Below are 22,341 nucleotides of genomic sequence, written 5' to 3' on the forward strand. Positions count from 1 at the left end.
GATAATGTTATTTAATTTAATAATCTTTTTTATTAACCTATACAAATAAATATTCATTTAAATACTTTATATAGTATAGTACAGTAATATAGTAAAATAAGTTTTTTAAACTGAATTTTTTTCTATACTTTTTTACACAAATGCTGTTTATTTGCTAAATTGAAAAAAAATAGCATAAAAATTCATTCTTACACTTGCATTTGCAAAAGCTATAACAAATTAATCTTATTACTGAATTTTCAAATTATTCTAGTTTTGCATTTCCCCCCCCTTTTCCTCCCAATCTAGTCATACCCAGTCCCCTAACTGTTCCCCACAGCTGCAAATCGCAGACCCCTTCTTTTTACCTGCCAGTCAGAGTCTAACAGAGAACAGTACCGTGTATGCAGAGCAATGCACTACCATCTGTGAATAAACCATTACCTGTAAATGTGCCTTGACCAATAAGCAGAGACCAGATTTGCAGTAGCAATAGGGAAACAAATTCAACCTTTTTCCACCCTCAGTCGAAAGCACAGCAGAGGTCTAAACTTCTCAGAGGTAGTAGCTCTTTAGACTGCGGCACCTCCTGAACACTTACTAAATTCTCTTAGTTATTTATGTTTACATAGCATAAACAGCATGAACACTAATTGTCAGCTGTTTAGCTATACACTGTGTAGTCTACAGCTGTCACATGTAAAATGCTATATCTATTTGTATACTTTGGGATATTACTGTTTAACTGTGGTCGTGCAAAAGATCTAGTCCAGTGTGTATCAGTTCATTCAACCAAATCAATGTGCAACACAGTGTTCAGCGAGATAATGTTGCAGGGTTTATTTCGATTATTTTTTGTCATTAAAATACTGATCAGATGGAGCAGCTGGACATGTTACAAACAAGCTGTTCAGGCATTTAAAGTTGTCCCTTTTTTTCACACATAATTATGTACAGTACAAGGGTGAGGAATCAACTCTGCAGGCTAATAAGAAAAGTTTTAAATGTTAAACGCTGCACAGCACCACAGATAGAAATTTCACCTTCAAGCTGTTTGCTCTTGTTTTAAATTTTTTTGCAATTTGCTAATCAGTCTTGGTTATTTAGGATAATAGTTTTGGTGCAGTAATTGTTATTCAATTTAATATTTCACATTTTATTGTTATGTTTTTCCACCGTCAGGTTCGTGGGAGGTCACGCTTTCCCTTAGTAATCAGAAGGTTACTTGTTTAAGCCCCACCAAGGCTAAGTTGCCACTGTTGGGCCCCTGACAAAAACTACTCACCCTCTTGCTTGCATTTTATTTGGTCACAATCGTAAGTTGCTTTCGATACTAGCATATGGCATGCTGTAAATGCTAATGTGTTGGCTTGGCGTAGACGTACGTTGCTATCTCAATACTGACTACTAGAAAAGTCTATCAGACTAGTATGGTGGGCCATTTATATGGATACACCTAAATAAAATGGGAATGGTTGGTGATATTAACTTCCTGTTTGTGGCACATTAGTATATGGAAGGGGGAAAACTTTTTAAGATGGGTGGTGACCATGGCGGCCATTTTGAAGTCGGCCATTTTGGATCCAACTTTAGTTTTTTCAATGGGAAGAGGGTCATGTGACACATCAAACTTATTGAGAATTTCACAAGAAAAACAATGGTGTGCTTGGTTTTAACGTAACTTTATTCTTTCATTAATTATTTACAAGCTTCTCTTTGTTTACAGCCATTGACATGTCGCAGAGGTTAACACGTGAGGAGCGGATAGAAATTGTGTTGATGTCTGGTGAACGCAGTACCCGGGTCATTGCAGCAGATTTCAATGCAAGACACCCTACGAGACCACCCATCTCCCATGCTACAGTTAGCAAACTGCTTGATAAGTTTCGTGAAACTGGTTCAGTGTTGGATTTGCCAAAATGTGGACGCATGAAAACTGTCACTAATGAAGAAACATCAGTGGCTGTCCTAGCTTCATTCAGCAAGAGCCCACAGCGTAGCACTCGCCGCATGTCACTGGAGAGTGGCATCAGTCGAACATCCCTTCGGCGGATATTAGCTACTCACAAATGGCACCCTTACACACTCCAGCTGCTGCAGCATCTCAACGAGGATGACCCAGATCGGCACACTGAATTTGCAGAATGGGCAAAACAAAAATTGGAACAGGACCCTCAGTTTACACAGAACATTTTGTTCAGTGATGAGGCAAACTTTTATGTGAATGGTGAAGTTAACAAACAAAACCACCGCTATTGGTCTGACACTAACCCACATTGGATAGATCCCTTCAAGACTGTTGGAACACAAAAATTGATGGTATGGTGTGGTATATGGGGTACAAAGATAGTGGGGCCATTCTTCATCAATGGAAACCTCAAGGCCACTGGATATTTGAAATTGCTACATGATGATGTGTTTCCCTCTTTATGCACTGAAGCTGGCACGTTCCCTGAGTTTTTCCAGCAAGATGGTGCACCACCACATTATGGGTGTCAGGTCCGAGCATTCCTAGATGAACAGTTTCCTGGAAAGTGGATTGGTCGTCGTGGGCCAGTTGAATGGCCCCCAAGGTCTCCCGATCTGACCCCCTTAGACTTTTATCTTTGGGGTAATCTGAAGGCAATTGTCTATGCTGTGAAGATACGAGATGTGCCGCACCTGAAACTACGGATACTGGAAGCCTGTGCTAGCATTTCTTCTGCGGTGTTGCTATCAGTGTGTGAAGAGTGGGAGAAGAGGGTTGCATTGACAATCCAACACAATGGGCAGCACTTTTTATAAGTGGTCAGAAACTTGTAAATAACTCATGAAAGAACTCATAAAGTTACGTTAAAACCAAGCACACCATTGTTTTTCTTGTGAAATTCTCAATAAGTTTGATGTGTCACATGACCCTCTTCCCATTGAAAAAACTAAAGTTGGATCCAAAATGGCCGACTTCAAAATGGCCGCCATGGTCACCACCCATCTTGAAAAGTTTCCCCCCTCCCATATACTAATGTGCCACAAACAGGAAGTTAATATCACCAACCATTCCCATTTTATTTAGGTGTATCCATATAAATGGCCCACCCTGTATAATGCGTTTTCCGGCACGGTGGCTAAGTGGGTAGCACTGTCGCCTCACAGCAAGAAGGGCCTTGGGTTGGATCCCCAGATGGAGCAGTCCGGGTCCTTTTTGTGTGGAGTTTGCATGTTCTTTCCGTGTCCGCGTGGGTTTCCTCCGGGTGCTCTGGTTTCCTCCCACAGTCCAAAGACATGCAAGTGAGGTGAATTGAAGACACTAAATTGTCCATGACTGTGTTCGATATAACCTTGTGAACTGATGAATTTTGTGTAATGAGTAATTACCGTTCCTGTCATGAATGTAACCACAGTGTAAAACATGACGTTAAAAAATAAACAGATGCATTTTCTTGCTTATAAAGAAGCCGAACGACATAAATGTGGTTGTCTTTTTCTCTTAAACCTGAAGCAAAAAGATCACGTTAGATTTGTGTCATGAGAATCATGCATAACCTCTAAATGTTCTTATCTAGCTCACCTGCTTATTGAAGCACTGAAATTCATTAGCACAACAATGGTGTACCTCTTCTTTTTGCCAGTGTCCAGACACTTGCCTGTAAAGCTTTGCCAGCCAACTTTTTTCATCAGAACTTTCTGGCAGTCTGTCTCATGCTAATTGGTCGACAAACACCACCCTTTGCCGGCCGCCCCCGCACCCGCGCCTGCCTGGGCCCCCTGGAAAGGCGCGCTAACAAATGGCTGGCTGCGAGGCCTTTGCGAGCCCCCTGCTGAGCGCTGGTGTGGATGGTGTTTTAGGCCGCTGTTCAAGCGCAGCAGGGGTTTGCCGTTCTCTCTCTCTCACAGCTCTCGCGGGCGGAGCGCCTTCACACTCCAGACGACAGCAGGCCTGCAGAGACGGTCACTTCTCCAGCTTCGTTCCAAACCCAGTGTGCGAGAAAAGTTTTGGGCTTTGCTGTTAATTAATGCACTTTGACTTTGTGCAGTTTGTTTGTTTTTTTCCTCTCCCCTTTTTCATTTCAGCGTCTGTCTCTGTTTGGCCGCGGTTATTTCTTAGAGAGAAACTCTGCTTTTGGTAACAGGGTTTGGTGACGGTTCAACAGTTCGTGGTGAAATTTAGAAGAATTTTTTTTGTCAAGAGAAAGCTGGCACAATCAAACAGTAATAAAGAACATATCTGGCATGCATTTACAGGTCTGTCCAAATGCAGAATTGTGAATCATATTAATTATTCAAGTGACACTTTCTGAAAATATTTTAAATGATGAAAGCCTCTTGGATAATTCTGATTAGATGGTGATCATATGGCTGATTCTGGAAGTTTTGGTAAAACTTTCATCACAGTTTAGTATCATTGTTTTGTTTAAAACACTTTTGCCATGAACAATTCCCTAATCTGAGAAATGGTCATTTAATTTCAGCTTGACACCAATGCCAATAAATAAATTACTGTAAACCTACTACATCTAACATTTCGTCATTATTTTTAATGAATTTTTTAAAATGATATATCATGGTCAGGTGCCATCAAAAAAAAAAAAAAAAAGAAAGAACCTTGACATATCAAATAATTAATTGAGCAATAGTGTTCTTATTAAAGAGGCCAGTAAGGTGGTGCACATATGTTATATTTATATATATATACTGCATATAACAATCCCAACAACACTACTGCACCTGATGTAAAAAGAAAACCCTGACATACCAAGTCTTGTCTGATAGGACTGCTGAAAGTTGAACCCAGATCATAACTGTGGTGGGCTAGCATAACAGAGCCATAACAGGCCACCAGAGCACCACATCTAACATACAAATTATTTAATAATATTATATAATGATTCTGGAGCTATTTAGCAGCTGTCACATTGGATTTATTGTTTAGTTAAAATAGAAGTCACATGACTACGACTGACAGTAATCCAAATCATGCACCACACATCAGAATAATAAGGTTTTTGTTATAAGGTTTTAATGGCGTTCACATGGGTGGTTTCAGCGTCCGTTTCAAAGCTTATAGTGTTGCTCTTTTATTTTTTTTAAATAAAAAGACTGCAAAGAAAAGAAGATTGTACATTTACATTTTCTGCATTTGGGAGACGCTTTTATCCAAAGCGACTTACAGTACTGTGACAGTTTATAGTGTCTAAGCAATTGAAAGTTAAGGGCCTTGCTCAGGGGCCCAACAGTGGCCAGCGACTTTTCGATTACTAGTCTAGTACCTTAACCACTAGGCTACAACTGATTGTATAGAGGTTAAAGTGTACATCAGATATTCATTTCCCCATTACCCCTGTAAAGAGTCCTTTAAACTATACACAGTATTTTTGGCGATTTAAACTCTGGAGTTTTGAAATGATGCTACAGAAGGCATCTGTGGACCGTCCCCACTTCAGAATTCTCGCTGTAGGGACAATCACAGTCTTAAGTTATTATGGTGTACTCTGAGCCGTTTGGGTAGTTTCTGCCTGCCTATCTTATCTAAACAAAATCAGTTATTATGGCCTTTTCTTAAAGTTTTAGCTACCATTAAATAAACCGCTGACCTTTAGAAAGCGGGTGGCTCGGTGGGTAGCACTGTCGCCTCACAGCAAAGAGGTCCTGGGTTCGATCCCCAGGTGGGTCTGTCCGTGTCCTTTCTGTGTGGAGTGCATGTTCTCCCCGTGTTTGCGTGGGTTTCCTCTGGGAGCTCCGTTTTCCTCCCACAGTTCAAAGACTTGCAAGTGAGGTGAATTGGAGATATTAAATTGACTGTTTGATATAACCCTGTGAATTGATGAACCTTGTGTAATGAGTAACTTCGGTTCCTGTCATGAATGTAGCCAAAGTGTAAAACATGACATTAAAATCCCAATAAACAAACAAACAAACCCTTGGAAAGCCAACTTAAAAAGCTGAAGCTAAAAGGCTGTTTAAATATATACTTTCCATTACATGGTCAGAGAACTGAAGACACAATGGGTAATGCACTACTTTAGCATACTGTTTGATTAGTTGTGGATTGGAACACAACCAAAATACTGAAGAGTTTTTTTATTAATAGTATATTTATAAGAGGTTCTAGCCCTTTTATTACTTTTTATGCATCAAGTAGAAAAACTAAATTACTTACTATTCTACAGTCTATAAACAAATGCTATACATCTGCTCTGTTTTCTCTCTAACCTAGCAGTTTTATTTTTCTCTCTTTCTTTCTCTCTCTTGGATGGACTGTATGCAGGCAGGAGAAGGAGGCACTGGAGCGCAGTTGCAAGCAGGACATGGCCGCTCTGACCTTCCAGACGCAGCGGCGTGAGCATGAGCTGACACAGACGCTCCAGCAAATGGAGGCGCAGCACGAAAAGAATGGTGGGTGTGCATCGGTGAGCTTTCCCTTGCCAAAACAACCTCCTCCTCTCCTCCCTCGCTCCCTTCCTCCATCACTCCGCATCAGGAACACCTGTAACCTTTGGCTGGCCGAAGGGAACAGATGCTCGGCACCGCAGAGCCACGGCGCTACATATTAGTTAGCGTTTAAAAATGGAGGGGAAGCGGGTAGCGCTGCCCACTGTCTCTTGATTTCAGAGTGCTGCTTGCACATCTGTTGCACCATCTGGATCGGCGAGTTTATTTACCTGTGTTTCGAGAAACTTGATGCATGCTGATCTGTGGAACATAGCACCGGACAAAAACGATTGTATTTTTTCCGAAAAATGAATTTCTTTTTGGCACTGCTGTGTAGCGCACATGTTGTCTAAAGAGAAATGGCATCTGATGCTTAGCAGGAAGCAAGGAATTATGGAATCAGACCTTTTATAACACCAGGCACTGTGTTAAGAGTACATCATTATAAAAGAATATAGTGGCCAGTTTTTCCCTATACTGCTCTGTCTCATATTCTCTCATTTGAAATGATTGATGTATGTTTGGTATTTTTTAAGGTGGCAGTAAAGTGATGCACCAGGGTTTTGGAGAGCTGGATTTAAACTGTGTCTTAAATTAGTGTCTGTAAGAAGTTTGTAATGTTATTTCATTCTCTGTGTGGGCTCCTTTTTTCCTTTTTAACTTGGCTGCTGCAACTTGCATCAGGTATAAGTAAATGAGTAAACGTGTGAGCGTTTGGTACCCTGCAACAGACTTTTTCCCTGTAAGGGTGTGTGTGTTTTAGTCTTGCGTCCAGTATTTTGTATGCATCATGACCCACTGCTGTCCAGAAGTAAGCCTGTGATAAGCAGAGGTGAGTAGTGTAGAAAAACATGCAAGTATCCGGCTTCGTAAAGGAAATTGTTGTTTAAACTAAACGACTTAAAAGCCCTACATTCATACCATGGCAGTTTGCCTCAAGTGTTTCAAATTACAGTTTTCTTATCACCTGTCCTCATACACTAAAATAATGCATGAAATTTAGGGCAGTTGTAGCCTAGTGGTTAAGATACTGGACTAGTAATGGAAAGGTCGCTGGTTCAAGCCCCACTACTGTCAGGTTGTCACTGTTGGATCCTTAACCCTTAATTGCTTAGACAGTATACTGTCACAGTACTGTAAGTCGCTTTGGATAAAAGCATCTGCTAAATGCCGAAAATTTAAATGTAATCCCATATTTAATGCCACAGCAGCTCTTTAGGGATGGTGCAGCAGTCTGTCATGCTAGCACACCAGTGCATATTGTTTCGACCTGCGTAGTGTTTCAATCTGTTTTCAGCTGGTTATCCACACAAAACAATTGGCTGTGTTTAAGGGAGGAGAGGTCGGACAGGTCTCTGCCTGCTGTCCCCGTGAAATGCGATTTTTGGGACTGGTCTGGGAATCTGTGTGAGTTGGGTGTGGGAGGTTGCAAATGGAGTTTAGCGTTGCTTTCCACATGCAGTCCGGCTCTGTGTGGGAATCCAACACTGGCAGGTGATTAGAAGCAGTTACAGATTGGACACATGTCGGAGGGGGCGCGTGGTGTTCCGGCTCTCTTTGATCAGATTGGGGATTTTGCAAAGCCAGCATCTGGTATATAATGGGTGTCTTGCATACGTCTGAAAATACCATTAATGTGAAGGTGTATATTGAGGTTTTAGAGAGACACATGCTGTCATCAAGACGATGTCTTTTTATGAGATTTCCATGGTTATTTTAGCGAGACAAGGCCAGGTCTCATTCTGCATGTGTTATTGTATTTAGAATCAACAAACCACAGGGTTTGTAATAAAACTACCACACTTAAAAAACAAAAACAAAAATTATCTCCTATTCTTCACAAGCAGCTGAATACTGTTGAGTCCAAATATAAATATTTTAGTATACATACACAGTAAACACACATAAACTATGGTTTAAAAAATCACAATAATTTTTTTTATGCAGTTACAGAAACAATGTCTTGTTTGACAGAATAAAAATATAAATTGAGAAAAGTTGTAATTGGTTGTTTGGCTCACATCTACAGTATCTCTCTTTCACAGTTGCAGAGATGGATGCGTTGCTGAGCTCTCAGAATGGACTGATAGGAAAGCTGAAGCAGGAATGTCATTTTCTTGGAACAAAGTTGGAGGAGCTGATTCAGACTAGCAGGTTAGTAGTGCTTCATTTCAGTACAGATGCAGTATGTATCTCTTAACTCTGACAGGAATAGTGAAGTGCAAGCAAAAGCATTTTGTAATATCACTTATTCTTAATCAGTGTTTTGCTGTAGTAGCTTAGTCCACGTTAACATTTTACAGTCCATAGTTTTACCAGCAGGTTCAAAATGAGTGAAAGATAAGCTACACCTGTGTGTACACGTAAAAGTACTGTTTAAAAGATTAGCATGTTACTTATAAACATGTCAGCATTTAATTTCTATTTTATCTGGTTTTAAAATATTCAGGTGTTGAAATCCAAGCATAAAAGTTGAATTATTAATACTCGCTTATTACATTCATATGTACATACATAGCATGTATGTATCTATGTGTCCGTCAGTCAGTCAGTCGGTCGGTCCCAGGTACAGATTAAACAGTAAAAATACATAATAATGTAATTAGAGTTAAAGATTTTTTTGTATTATTTTATATTTATATATTTTTATATATTTACAGGACAGTGGTAGCCTAGTTGGTGGGGCTTTGGGCTATTAACTGAAAGGTTGAGAGTTCATATCCCAGCTTTGCCATGCAGCCACTGTTGGGCCCTTGAGCAAGGCCCTTAACTCTCTCAGCTCCAGGGGCGCCGTACAATGGCTGACCCTGCGCTCTGACCCCAGCTTCCAAAACAAGCTGGGATATGCGAAGACAGAATTTCGTTGTACTGTGCACCTGTATATGTATATATGACAAACAAAGGCATTCTGTATTATTACATAATGTGTTCAGATTTAAGTCATGTAATAAACACACATTCTGCCCCAACCAAAAAAAAAAATGTAGTCATAGAAAACAAATGCCTTATTTAATACCTGGGTGTTCATTCATCTACAATGAGACAGAATGTCTACAAATGGAGAAAACACTCTTGTTTCTCTTCCTAGAAGTGGGCATTCTGCAAAGATCACACCAACAGCACACCATGCTATACGGGTGAAGAGAAAAAAACGGTAGCGAATGTCCCACAGAAATCTGTAGAATTTGCTAAACACAATGAAGTAAAAAACCATAACCAATAAATATTCTTTATGGAAGGACATAACAGTTGATATACTTGTTTTAAAGTTTAGAATTTTTGCTTACAACCATACATGCTATTTAAGCTTAGATCTTAATTCAACATTAAATAGTTTGATATAAAAGTAATTATTAATAAAATTATGTTGAAATGAACATTTTATTTATTTTCACTTTTTTTACTTAATGTGGTCATCATATATCAAATAAACTGAAGTGATTGCCTCTCAGAAATGATTATATAATATGATGTAAGCTCTTACACTATTAAATACTATTACACTATTTTATTATTAGAGTTAATAAAAGCCATATATAAATACCAAAATACAAATAAAAACAATAAAAATTAAAATAAATTATATTAAAAGAAAACTTATGAGCCATGGTGATTCCACTGACACACTGACTCGTGCACAAACACACTACTACTTATCCCAAGCTGTTTCCTTTAAAACCAAACAAGTGCATGTATTTTTTTTTTTTTTTTGCTTTAATATAAAAATAATTTCTTTCCACATGACAAAATTGAAATCTATGCTTTTAAGTTTGGAGAAGGCCCTTTTCGGTTCTTGCATGACTGTACCCCTGTGCACAAAGGTTCATAAACAAATGGTTTCATGAGTTAGAATCTCTGGTAGCCCACACAGAGCTAACCTCAACTCTACTGAACGCCTTTTAAATGAATTGGAACTTCTGGTTTAAAGCAGACCTTCTTGTCCAACATAACTGCCTGACATGGAATAGAAATAGATGCTGTTTTAAATGAACAGGCACACATTTCTAATAGATTTCACACACTCCAAATGTGTGCGAAGCCTTTTGAGAAGCCATTTATGCCCAGGCTATGTAGATTTTTTTTTCTACATATATAATTCCCTAAAATTGTTAATAATTTATTTACTGTTTGAAAGAAAGCCTTGAATGGAACTGTCATTTTTAAAATGGAATAGAATTCATTTCATTCATTTATACATATACACATTTATATGATTTCTATCACCTATCAGTTTTACTTACAGCTGGGGTCAGCGCAGAGTCAGCCAATTACATGGCACCCCTGACGTCGTTTGGATTAACAGGACCCAACTTTGACTGCTTGACGAAGCTGGGATTTAAACCCAACAACTCAAATCCCTAACCACTATGATACCACTGCCTTTTCAGTACAATCAGTAGAATCAGTTTTATACAGTCACAATATAAGAAATAAATGAAACGTGACTGGATTTGTATTTTAGTTGAATGCATGTTATTCATGCAGGGTAGTTTAAGGTTGCTATTTCACTTCTACACATTTCTGTGCCATAGACACACTTCAAAAATCATTTGTACAACAGATTTATTTAGTCGTCAGCCTATTCTAAAGTGAGGCATGTATCAAAATATTGATGACTGCGTGATACTATGGCTGTTAAGGTGCTCTGATATTCTGGGCTAAGTTTCAAACATTTGTCACAGATAAACAGTACATGTGGAAACCATCCAGAAACTGGGTAAACAAAAGATTTAATCAGCACTAAATGTACTAAAATATTACTTCTTATTGTATCTTATCACATATTTAAGGACATATCAGGCCTTTACAGATACTGATTTTAGTGGACCTCAAATGTTTTGCCAGCCACACATCTATTTCTGTCTTGTGATACAATCTGTTTTGTGCCATACTCCATGGGTTCATATGGCATGGCAGAATGTGAGGATGATGTATAGTGTAGAGTCGTGTGTAGTTTTATCCAGAGCGTGGCATCCTGTCCATGCCTGCACCCCAGTCAGGGATCTCTTGTTGTACGCTGGTACATGGCAGTCTGTCCTGGGTCCTGGCTCTGCTCTCCGCCCATCACACACGCCGCTCACCTCAGGCCTCTTGGGTAGTCAGCTGTTAAAACAGCATAAAGCGCATTACTCACACTACAGCCTGCAATCTGCCACGGTCAGCAGCCCCAGGTACACACTATTTCTGTTCCACTTTCTTATGTCCTCACCCTGTCTTATACTGGCAGGTCAAAGAGAAAAATATTTGAGTTTATTTATCAATAAATCAGATGCACATTCTGCCTCAGCTATAAACGTTGATGTAAAAATACATGATGCTGGAAAAGGATACAAAAGCATTGCAAAAAAATTGGGTTGAGGAGAATGCAAAGATCATACCAAAAGCATTAAAAAGCATTAAAAAACCTCTTCATAGGGATGTCCCGATCAAGTTTTTTTGTTCCCGATTCCGATCATTAATTTTGATCCCGATCCGATACCAAGTCTCAAACCGATACTTGTATTTTCTGGATATTGTCTAGATAAGAACTAGATAATACTGTTCACACAGTGCACACTTCAAGTACATTACAGTTATTCACATTAATTTAATGTATATGTTTAACAACTGAATAGCTCTGCAGTGCTGTAGGAAAAAAATTGCCTGCATCCAAGCTATTGCTTAATGTTCTTTTATTTTTACAAAATAAAAGTAAACAAACTTAGTGCAGCATTGTAGTAGTAAGACTAGAACACTCAAAATAAAGTGAAGGTTCTTTTTGAGGAAAATCAGTATCTCTGCCGTGTTAGCGGACAGCCGGTTCCTCTTCTCATCATATAATAATAAACTCACTGTATTCGGCTGAGTGTTTATCTTTTAGGTGCCGTATCAAATTGGTAGATCGTTTGGTTAAATGATATCTGGTTTGTTTATGAGCCACTGTACTTGTAGGCGTGTTGTAACTAAGCCAATCAGAGTGCTTAATACTGAGATGTCGTTCAGTCTTGTAACTCGTGCTGTATGTTATGCTCCTTTCATACTCGGATTAAAAGTTATTGTTTTGTAAACCGGTGTGATCCTTGACTCACACACCATATAAATAGTAAAATTCTACAGTAATGAACGCAGCTCTGCTACTACCGCCTCGTGAAACGCTCGCATTACAGACATTACACTTCGCCGTTGGACTCTCCGTTTACGACACCTGCTTGACCGCCGGCGTAAAAAGAATGATCGGGCTTAGGATCGGGCTTAGTAAAGCCGATACCGATCAGTTAAAAAATTGCCTTGATTGGGCCTGATTCCGACCTTTGAGATTGGATTGGGACATCCCTACCTCTTCATTTTGCAAAAGACCACCTAGGTGTTACACAATCAATTTGGGACACTGTTTTTTGAACATGTAAGACATGTAAAAATATAACTTTTTATCAGAATTGTATGAGAGCACAGTATGTTTGGAGGGAAAATAAAACTGCATACCAAAATCCAAACCTCTGAGGCTAGGCAGACTGACCATTATTCTGGACCCAGGTGCAGTGGCTGAAAAGATTCAGAACAAAAAGGAAGCCAAATAAAGCAATTAGTGTCAGACATTACAGTGTGAGCTTTCCAGTCGGTCAGTTAAAAGAAAAGAGAAATAAGACTAAAACCTTCCAAGGGGAGAACACAATCAGTTCCTCATGTGCACCTATTGGTTCTTGAAAAATTAAATAAAGGGTTAAGTAAATCTATCAAGGTGAAAGCAGTTGATGACATTGTTCTTTTGACTAAATAGCCACACAATTCCACAGGCACACTCCAAAACCAGCTAATGGCCTTCCAGATGATTGAAGGCTGTTCAAGGGAATGGGATGTTCAACTAGCTCATGCTCAGGTGTCCAGAGACTTTAGACATAAAGTTTATTTGTATTAATCCCTATAAATTTGCCAATAATTCTATTAAATATAATATAATTGACTCTTTTGAAGCACAGTAATATTTTCCATGACCATAGGATACATTTTCCAACTTACCACTGTATCATTTAGGATTACTTTTTTTGGCCAGGCAGTGTAAACTGTCCATCATATCTATAGAATTTACTCCATGGCTATCAGTTGTGGGTATTTGAAGTTCCCACCAGTTGAGCCTTGTACCTTGTGTTGTTGTCATTAATGTTATCCTCCAGATCAGAGAAGAGGAAATGGTGTTCTGCCGACCAACTCGGCAGTGGTGAAACTTCCAGTAGAGACACAGTGCACTGGTTTGCATGTTCCAACTGCCCACTTAACGTCTGCTCATCCACTTTTCTTTCACGTTCTGCAGGACTGAGTCATTCACTCATATTACTCGTATCAAAAGTCATGAGCAGTAAATCGTAATGCAAATACCACAGCACTCTAGAATGTCATTGTAAGTTTGTCACACAATATTGGAATTCTTTCAGACCATTAAACAAAATGCAACACTTTCTATAATTTCATATAATTCTTTTATATAGCTAACACACAGCTCTCACCACGACATCTCTACAGTATTTGAATCAGGAATTTGACTAGGACTCATTAAAACTTCCCTTGTTTATTTTGAGCCATTCTGATTGTGGACATGTTTTTGGGATTTTTCTTTTACATAACCCAATTGCACCCTAATTTCAGTCTAAAGCAGCATCTCTACACCAAAATTTTTACCAATGTTTGACAGTTGGTATATTGCTGCTACTGAAATGCTTTCTATAAGATATACAGTAATACACCCATGTTGTAAATATAATGAGAGTCAGTCTGGTATGCTTTTGCAAATGTCAAAAGAACATAGATGAGTGCTTTCCCCCTTGCTTCTCTTCACTAAACTGAATTTTTGGCCTAGTCTGTTTTGATTTTGCCATCAGAAACACAGACTGTAGCTAGACTTGTTACTAAAACTTTGGGGTACCGAGACCAGTCAGCCATGTCTGGATAGATCTAAAACTGTTAAGTTTTCTGGCCTTTTAACCCCTTCCAGATATATATTTTAACCTCTGTCTTAGCTATATTGGATTTTTTTGCTATGGTATAGTGGCATATAACCTATATTTGACTTTAAAGGTAAGGTTTTAGATAAGTGGGATTTGTTGTCTAAATGGCTAGGTTAAAGAAACCAAGGCTTTGTGATTAGATAGCAGCATTGGCTTACCACTTTCAGATTAATTTAGTTTTTGTTTTTTTTGCGTGTTGGATAACTTTTATAATAAAGAAAATTATTTTACTAAATGTATTGTTTACTTTTCCTAATGGTATGTTTTGTTTGGAGATATGAAAACAAGACAAATGTATGCAATGATAATTAAAACGATTGCAATGACTTTTATTTTTCATTTCACTTTCAAGTGTTGTGGCGGGTCGGTTTCTACCAGGAAACACTGGACACAGGGCAGGAATACCCTGGACAAGGCACCAATCCATCATAGGGCTTTGCCCACCCACCCCAAACATGTCTGTGCACCCTAATTATGTCTGTGTAGACACCTGGCTGGTCAATAGCACCGTTTTTTTTTTTTTTTTTTTTTTGTAGGTCTTTACAGTGTTCAATAAAGATATAAAGTGTTTACATTTTCAATAAAATGTCGATTTTTATGCACGTTATTTTGTTTCCGTAAACGGATTTCTTGTGTTTGGGTGTGCAGGGAGGAAGTGGAACAACTTTGTTTAGAGAAAGCACACCTTCAGGAGAGTTTGGAGAAGCTTCAGTGTCATTTTCATGAGATGGAAGAACAATGTATACAGCATGGTCGAATGCACCAGCGCATGAAACACAGGTACAAAGCTTACTTCTTTTTTAAAAAGCTGACATTTATATTTTAGTCTTTCTAAAAGCTTGTAAAAGTTTTGGGGGTGGTAGGTGTGAGGGAGGTTTTGTGCAGGTCATGTCTTTATAAAACCATGATTTATTAAACACATGCACAGGGTCACAGCCAATCTGAAACAGGACTAGGCCTTACCCAAACTGTTGCCACAAAGTTGAAAGCCTATCATTTATTTTGAATAATTAATGGTGTTGCTAACACACTTGAACCATATAGTGTTTTTGTATAGCTTGGTCCTGTATTGTGGTCCACACAGGGGATCATTCTGGTCTCCATACCTGGTTTGGCACAGTTTTTATGCCGGGTAGCCTTCTTAACTCAACCCTCCTTAATTTTATACAGACTTGAGACTGGCACTGAAGATGCACTTATAGGCTCCCACTGGCTAGGCTGTTTGGCCTCACTCGTCCTCAGACATAGCCAAGCATGTCTGTATAAATGACTGACTGGCTGATAGCACCACTGAGATTCGAACCCAGATCTTAGCGGTAGTGGGCTAGTGGATTTTACCACTGTGCCATCTGAGTGCTTAAAGCCATATATTGTATTGTTTTAATTAAATAATTTAAAACATTGAAAACAATTGGAAAATGGGCAAATACCAAATTATTGTGGGTTTTATTTTATGCTGTTATAAAACAGAAATTTGGAAAAATTAGATTTTGGACACTTTTGCTTGCAAAAAATAAAGAGTAAAAAGGATTGTGGTTAGTGGGAAGAATAAGCTGTTCTTTGTGACTTTATTGTTGACTTTTTTGTGATCTATTGTCACAATTGAAAGATAAGTGGATGAATGCTTCATTTGAAGGATGAAACCTTTGTTCCATAAAAAATGAAATAACCAAAAAAAGCTTTTTGTTGTGAGTTCAGTGCTTTTCAAAGTAGAACTACTGAACAATAACTCCTACATCATCTCCAACCGGCTTTCTTGGAGCCTCACTGCCCGCACTAAAGCGTGTGAAGTGGCATCTGATAAAGTGGCGTGTCAGTGACAGCAGCATACAGCAGTGTGCGTGGTATGCAGAAGGTCCGTGTTGAGCTACACGTGGCCGACCCACGTCGGATTTAGGGGCACCTGGCGCACGGCCCGAGTCGATGCGTGGGCACCAGAACGAGCGTGGGTGTATCCACAGCAACTCCAGCCCAAGCCGAGCTTCTGCTGGGTGCACAACATCCGTCTGCTCACAGCACAATCCTCCATATTGTTTAACACCCACTGCCTTAACCCAGCAGCCAGCAAAACACGAATCAAGAAATAAATACAGAACAACCGGAGACAGATGGAAAACAAGTTTTAGCATATTCACACATATTTCACTTACATATAAAAGTTTGGACCCCCTGGTTTAATTCCATACTTGTTGATTTTAAGTGAAAATAAGTAAATACATCCTCGATTGGAAACAAACTTCTGTGCATTTACTGGTTATTTGCTGAATAAACATGAAGGCACATTTAACTTAAAAATCTTACATTTATTTGTGCATAAAATATAGAAATGTCTTATGTTCTCTGTGGATTTTTATTTATTTATTTATTTATTTTTACTTTTGCATACTTTGCATATTTCTTGCACCTAAAATTCTAAAATTGCATGAAAAAAATCTTAATGCATTTTACTCAAATCGTAACCTCATAACCTTAACTTATAATTCTTGGGGGGAAAAAATGAAGAAAAAGAAATTTCTATATATTTACACCGATCAGCCATAACATTAAAACCACCTCCTTGTTTCTACACTCACTGTCCATTTTATCAGCCCCACTTACCACATAGAAGCACTTTGTAGTTCTACAATTACTGACTGTAGTCCATCTGTTTCTCTGCATACTTTTTAAACCTGCTTTCACCCTGTTCTTCAATGGTCAGGACCCCCACAGGACCACCACAGAGCATCTATTATTTAGGTGGTGGATCATTCTCAGCACTGCAGTGACAATGGACATGGTGGTGGTGTGTTAGTGTGTGTTGTGCTGGTATGAGTGGATCAGACACAGCAGCGCTGCTGGAGTTTTTAAATACCGTGTCCACTCACTGTCCACTCTATTAGACACTCCTACCTAGTTGGTCCACCTTGTAGATGTAAAGTCAGAGAAGATCGCTCATCTATTGCTGCTGTTTGAGTTGGTCATCTTCTAGACCTTCATCAGTGGTCACAGGATGCTGCCCACGGGTGCTGTTGGCTGGATATTTTTGGTTGGTGGACTATTCTCAGTCCAGCAGTGACAGTGAGGTATTTAAAAACTCCATCAGCGCTGCTGTGTCTTATCCACTCATACCAGCACAACACACACTAACACACCACCACTATGTCATGACCCACCACCTAAATAATACCTGCTCTGTGGTGGTCCTGGCAGAGTCCTGACCATTGAAGAACAGGGTGAAAGCAGGCTAACAAAGCCTGTAAGTGAAGCAGATGAACTGGACGTGTGTTGAAACACAGAACTGAAAATTTCTAAAACAAACTGCCAACACATTAGCTGATCTTTGCTTTGCAAAAGTTTGTAAAAGCATTCTCGGCTCATTAAACAAAAGACACATGACAAACTAAAGTTTTACATAATGCATCCAACAAAGAACATGACATTAACGGGGGTCAGGCTTCGAAAGACTCAACAATTATGTGCCAAGTACATAGAAAAAGGGAAGAGGAGAGAGTTAATAGTCCATAAAAAATGAAAAATGCAAACTCCACACCTCAGTGCTTATTTCAGTCACTGTATTAGTCCATGTATTTTATCATCTGGTGAGTAAGTGATGCAGAGGATTTCATTTATATGGAGAAAAATTAAGGCGCTGATGACACCCTAAATTTGGCCACAAGAGGGCAGGGTCAACATTTGCAGCTTCTAAATATTTTTAGAACGTTTGCTTTTTAGACGCAGCTTGTCATTCTTATTGGCAGAGGTTCCAGTGAAAGATCTAAAAATATACAGTTCAATATCTGTGCTTTTTGCTTATACTTTTCACAGTGAAAATAAAGCATGGTCAAATATTGAACTTTTGGGTTCAATAATGATAATCTAGGACAGACTGTATGCATTTATTTGTAATATATGTGTAATACACATGTACAGTGTGAAATTACTTTTTCCATATATCCCACCTTTTTTGGAAGCTGGGGTCAGAGCACAGAGGCAGCTATTGTATGGAGCCCATTGAGGGTTAAGGGCCTTGTTTAAGGGCTGCATTTGAACCCACAACCTCCTAGTTAACCCACAGCTCTATTCAGCAGATTATAAGATTTATTTAGATGATAAACATTTTAAAATCCTGAGCTCATGCCACATGACAAATACAACCAGACTAATCATGACTTGAAAGTAACACTGTTTGTAAAACTTAATGAATTACTACTGACCTGCACAAAGTTACTTTACTATTGACCTGTTACTTTGAATCATTTTAATGGTGTAAAACTCTTGCTGTTATTATTATTTTTTTAATCTTACCAAAATCCTGGATTTTATGATTCTTTCCATCTGATCCGCTGTGATATTGACTGACACCACATAAATCATTTCTGTGAACACAGAACAGACATTTTTTTGCAGCAAACCACCCACACACTAACATGATCAGCTCGATCCTTGCTTTGGAATCAGTATTCTTTTATTTGGAAAAAAAGAAAAAAAAAAGAAAAACCTTACCATGTTTAGGAAACAGTATTTTAAAAAGGAAGTCTAAAATTAAAAAGCATCATTTCTTTGGTATTGGTTGAGCCACATGGCATCATGGCATTGGTGATTTACTTTTTTTCTATTATCTGAATTATTTTAAGCTTGATATGTGTTTGCTAAATTATTTTATATTAATATAATTAAATCGGGCACAATTAAAATCAATTTTTATTAATTTAAACCATAGAATAATTAGAATTTTTAAAAGGTGAAAAAAACAACATCTAATCTTTGCACCTATGTTTTTTGCACCTTTGTTTTTTTATAAACATTGTTCTTTTATTTTTTTTAAATCTATATAAAATTTTTACATCTCATATTCGCCTCATTTTTTAAAACTGTTGATTTGATACTTAGAAGCACTCCAGTATTATTGTGGCGCTCCTTCCGTTGTATTGCTTTAAGCAAACACGATTTCTTCTCGCTCACATTGTGTATGTGGAAATGTCATTGTGAACGTGTGGAAGTGGATCTGCAGGCCTTGTGAAAGAAAGGGTCTGGTATCTCTTGCGTTCTCAGCGCAGTGGGTGTCTCCTCTCTGTAGGGTACTTCTCCCTGCTGCCCGTGGGTTAAGGTGTTCGTGTTAATAAGCTGGTGCAAATGGCTTCAGAATACATGCAAATAGCCGGGGCCCCACCTCAGATATTCTTGAACGGGCACGCAATCTGTGCTGCGAAGAGCCGCAACAGCGTGGCGCACATGCAACATTTGGAAAATCAGCTTGATTTATTTTTACCATTTGAGAGCCAACGGCAAGCAACACAGGGGTTTTCAGCACACAATGTTTTACTCCTGCACATTATTTATTTATTTTTCTCACAGAAACATGTTTAACATATTTTTTGCCCGGAGATTGGGGTGAGATATCAAAGAATCTCAGCCAGTAAAATATGAATGGTGTGTTGGCTAGTGGTTTTGGTTTTCTGTTTCCTCTTAGAATGCTTAATGCACATATGCACTTCAGTGCTGTATTTATTTTATCAGTGCATTTAGAGCATAAGTTCACCTTACTGTCTGATGCTTACAATTTACTTAAGAGGAAATGATTGTGTAAATCAAACCATATCACATTTATTATTTTTTTCTGTTTTTAGTGTAATTATCATTTAATACTTCTTAGTAAATATTTGTTATAGGTTTTTTGTGTGTAGGGTGAATAATATGTTATTTATTTATTAATGTTGATTAATGTCCGTGCTGTTTTAAGGCTGTAGTTGTACAGTGTCCTTGAGTTTGCTTGAAAGGCACTTATAAATAAAATTTTATTATTATTATTATAATCTGAGGTGAATTTAAATAAATAATTATGCAGTTGTGATTGGTACAGTAATGTTTAAAGGTTTTCAAAACGATATTTCTACTTTTTCCCTTTAAATTTTACTTGAAAAATTAAAATATATATATTTTAAAATTAAAAGGGAATTAGCAATTTAAATCTCTCTATCTATCTATCTATCTATCTATCTATCTATCTATCTATCTATCTATCTATATATACATATACACACATTTTAAACTGTCATTTAAAATTGTCAGTTAGTAATAATTGAATAATTGTAATATTTCAATATTGATTTTTAGTTTTGAGTTTTAGTATTTTTCCTTTTACTTCAATTGACAGATTTAAAATCACATAGTTATTTTTTGTTGGAGAGGAATACATGATTATATACTGCAGTGGGTCTATCACTGGATTTAAATAGATTTTTCTTTCAGTTAGTTTCATTAAACAAGTAATTGTATCCCAGTTTTTAATTTAAAATGGATTTTTAATTGTAATTTTTTTAAGTGTAATTTTTTTAAAGATTTTTAAGTGTAAAGCAGGTGGACCTACATTTATATGTATGTATTCATTAAATTAAATCATTGTTCTACTTTATTTAATAATCTACTCCTGTCTTTTATAATTGTTACAGATACATGTATTTTAAATGAAAATGGAACTTTATAAAAATAGCATTTTAAGTAAATTGTAGTAATGTGTAGATATTTACTTCAGTGCTCAATTAAATAAAGCACACTAGATTACAAACTGGTTACATGTTAAAATTGTATTATTGAGAAATATACACATTATTGCAAATAGCATTTTTATTCTCCAGTTTATTGAATTAATGCTACATATTTTTCATATTTTCTGGGGTTTTTTTTGTTGGGTTTGGGTATTGAAAGATAACTTGTCATTTACTGAACATCCTGGTCAGCCTTATGGTCTATCAAACAATGAGTGCAGGATTACACCCTAGATGAGTCATTAAAATTAATTTTAATTCTTTCACTTATTCACACATTAAGGCCGATTAGAGTAGCCAATCCACCTTCTGAATGATTTTGTTATGTGGAAGGTAGCCATAGTACTCAGCAGACACAGTGTTAAATTGTTTACAGATAAAAATACTTATAGATCAGCTGAAATAACATCAATATTTGAATTGTCAATTTTTGTGACTTATAGGTCTTAAAACTGTGCTGATTTCTTTAGTTTATGATTTTTAAAGGATCTAACTGCATCAATTTACATAATTTATATTTATTTGGAATTTATAAAAATAATTTTTGGCAGTACATATCACATCCCATATGTCATGTTTAGCTTTGAGTCCCTGTGCACATGAAAGTCACAATCAGCCATCACACACATGAACACACTCACACACCACATCTGCCATCATGCTCCTTCAGCAATTATCACTCTGTTTCATCAACATACCATTTACACACATACAAACACACACACACAGTAACATGCTTTAAAGGAGTGCAGTAAAGTACACACAGATGTGGAGCTAAATCTACAGGCTTCTGCCGGCCATATGGTGGCATAAAAAAAGATGGTTGTTGCGTCTGGATGTGCTTCTATGGTAGTCATTATTATGAGTGTGCTCTTAAGTAAACGTATGGATATGGTGTAGAGAAACAAACCGGCGAAGCTGGGCTGAGAACAACTACTCCACTGCTGGGGAGATAACTGAGCCCTGGGACAGTGCAGCTTCATCGGCTTCCCTTTTCTGCCACCACTTATTACCCTTTTACACCAAGTGTGCTTGTGTGTATGAGGGAGAGAAAGATGACAAACTCCCATATTGCATTCGCATCTTTGTGCCAAGAGAAAGAAAGCGCAGTAAACTTTTCACTTGCAAATGAAGTTGGCAAGGACAGGATAAGATGCAGCATGTGTCCTAGGTTAGCAGCGTCCCTCTGTATGATCAGTGAGAGCTTTCATTTAAGACTTCTTTTTACACTATTAAGCTGAAGGTAGTTTCAGAGAGGAAGGAATTCAAAATCAGACCATTTTTTGTGTCAGACATGTACATATGTTTTACCTTGCTGGCAGATCATTGCTTTTTTTTCCCACTGTTTGATTAGATTACTCATTTAAAGATTTTGTGGCTGATTTATATGGCTACAACATCATGCTCATTTTTGTGTCTTTTTAAAATATGAAATAAATACATAACTGTAT

At 37.8% G+C, this 22,341-nt stretch overlaps 1 protein-coding gene across 2 annotated transcripts in view; it reads left to right on the forward strand.

The window, feature by feature from the left end:
• sdccag8 (SHH signaling and ciliogenesis regulator sdccag8) overlaps positions 1 to 22,341 on the forward strand; it is an 84,731-nt gene that overhangs the window by 41,674 nt on the left and 20,716 nt on the right. Inside the window, exons 15-17 of one of the 2 annotated variants that reach the window (XM_062996001.1) lie at positions 6,224 to 6,351; positions 8,433 to 8,541; positions 15,015 to 15,146. In XM_062996001.1, coding sequence (XP_062852071.1) covers positions 6,224 to 6,351; positions 8,433 to 8,541; positions 15,015 to 15,146 — 369 coding nt within the window. Of the gene's footprint in view, positions 1 to 6,223; positions 6,366 to 8,432; positions 8,542 to 15,014; positions 15,147 to 22,341 lie in introns of those variants that run through there. The other variant, XM_062996002.1, reaches the window with a different exon arrangement.

Source organism: Trichomycterus rosablanca, chromosome 5, assembly GCF_030014385.1.
Source record: "Trichomycterus rosablanca isolate fTriRos1 chromosome 5, fTriRos1.hap1, whole genome shotgun sequence".
NCBI lineage: Eukaryota > Metazoa > Chordata > Actinopteri > Siluriformes > Trichomycteridae > Trichomycterus > Trichomycterus rosablanca.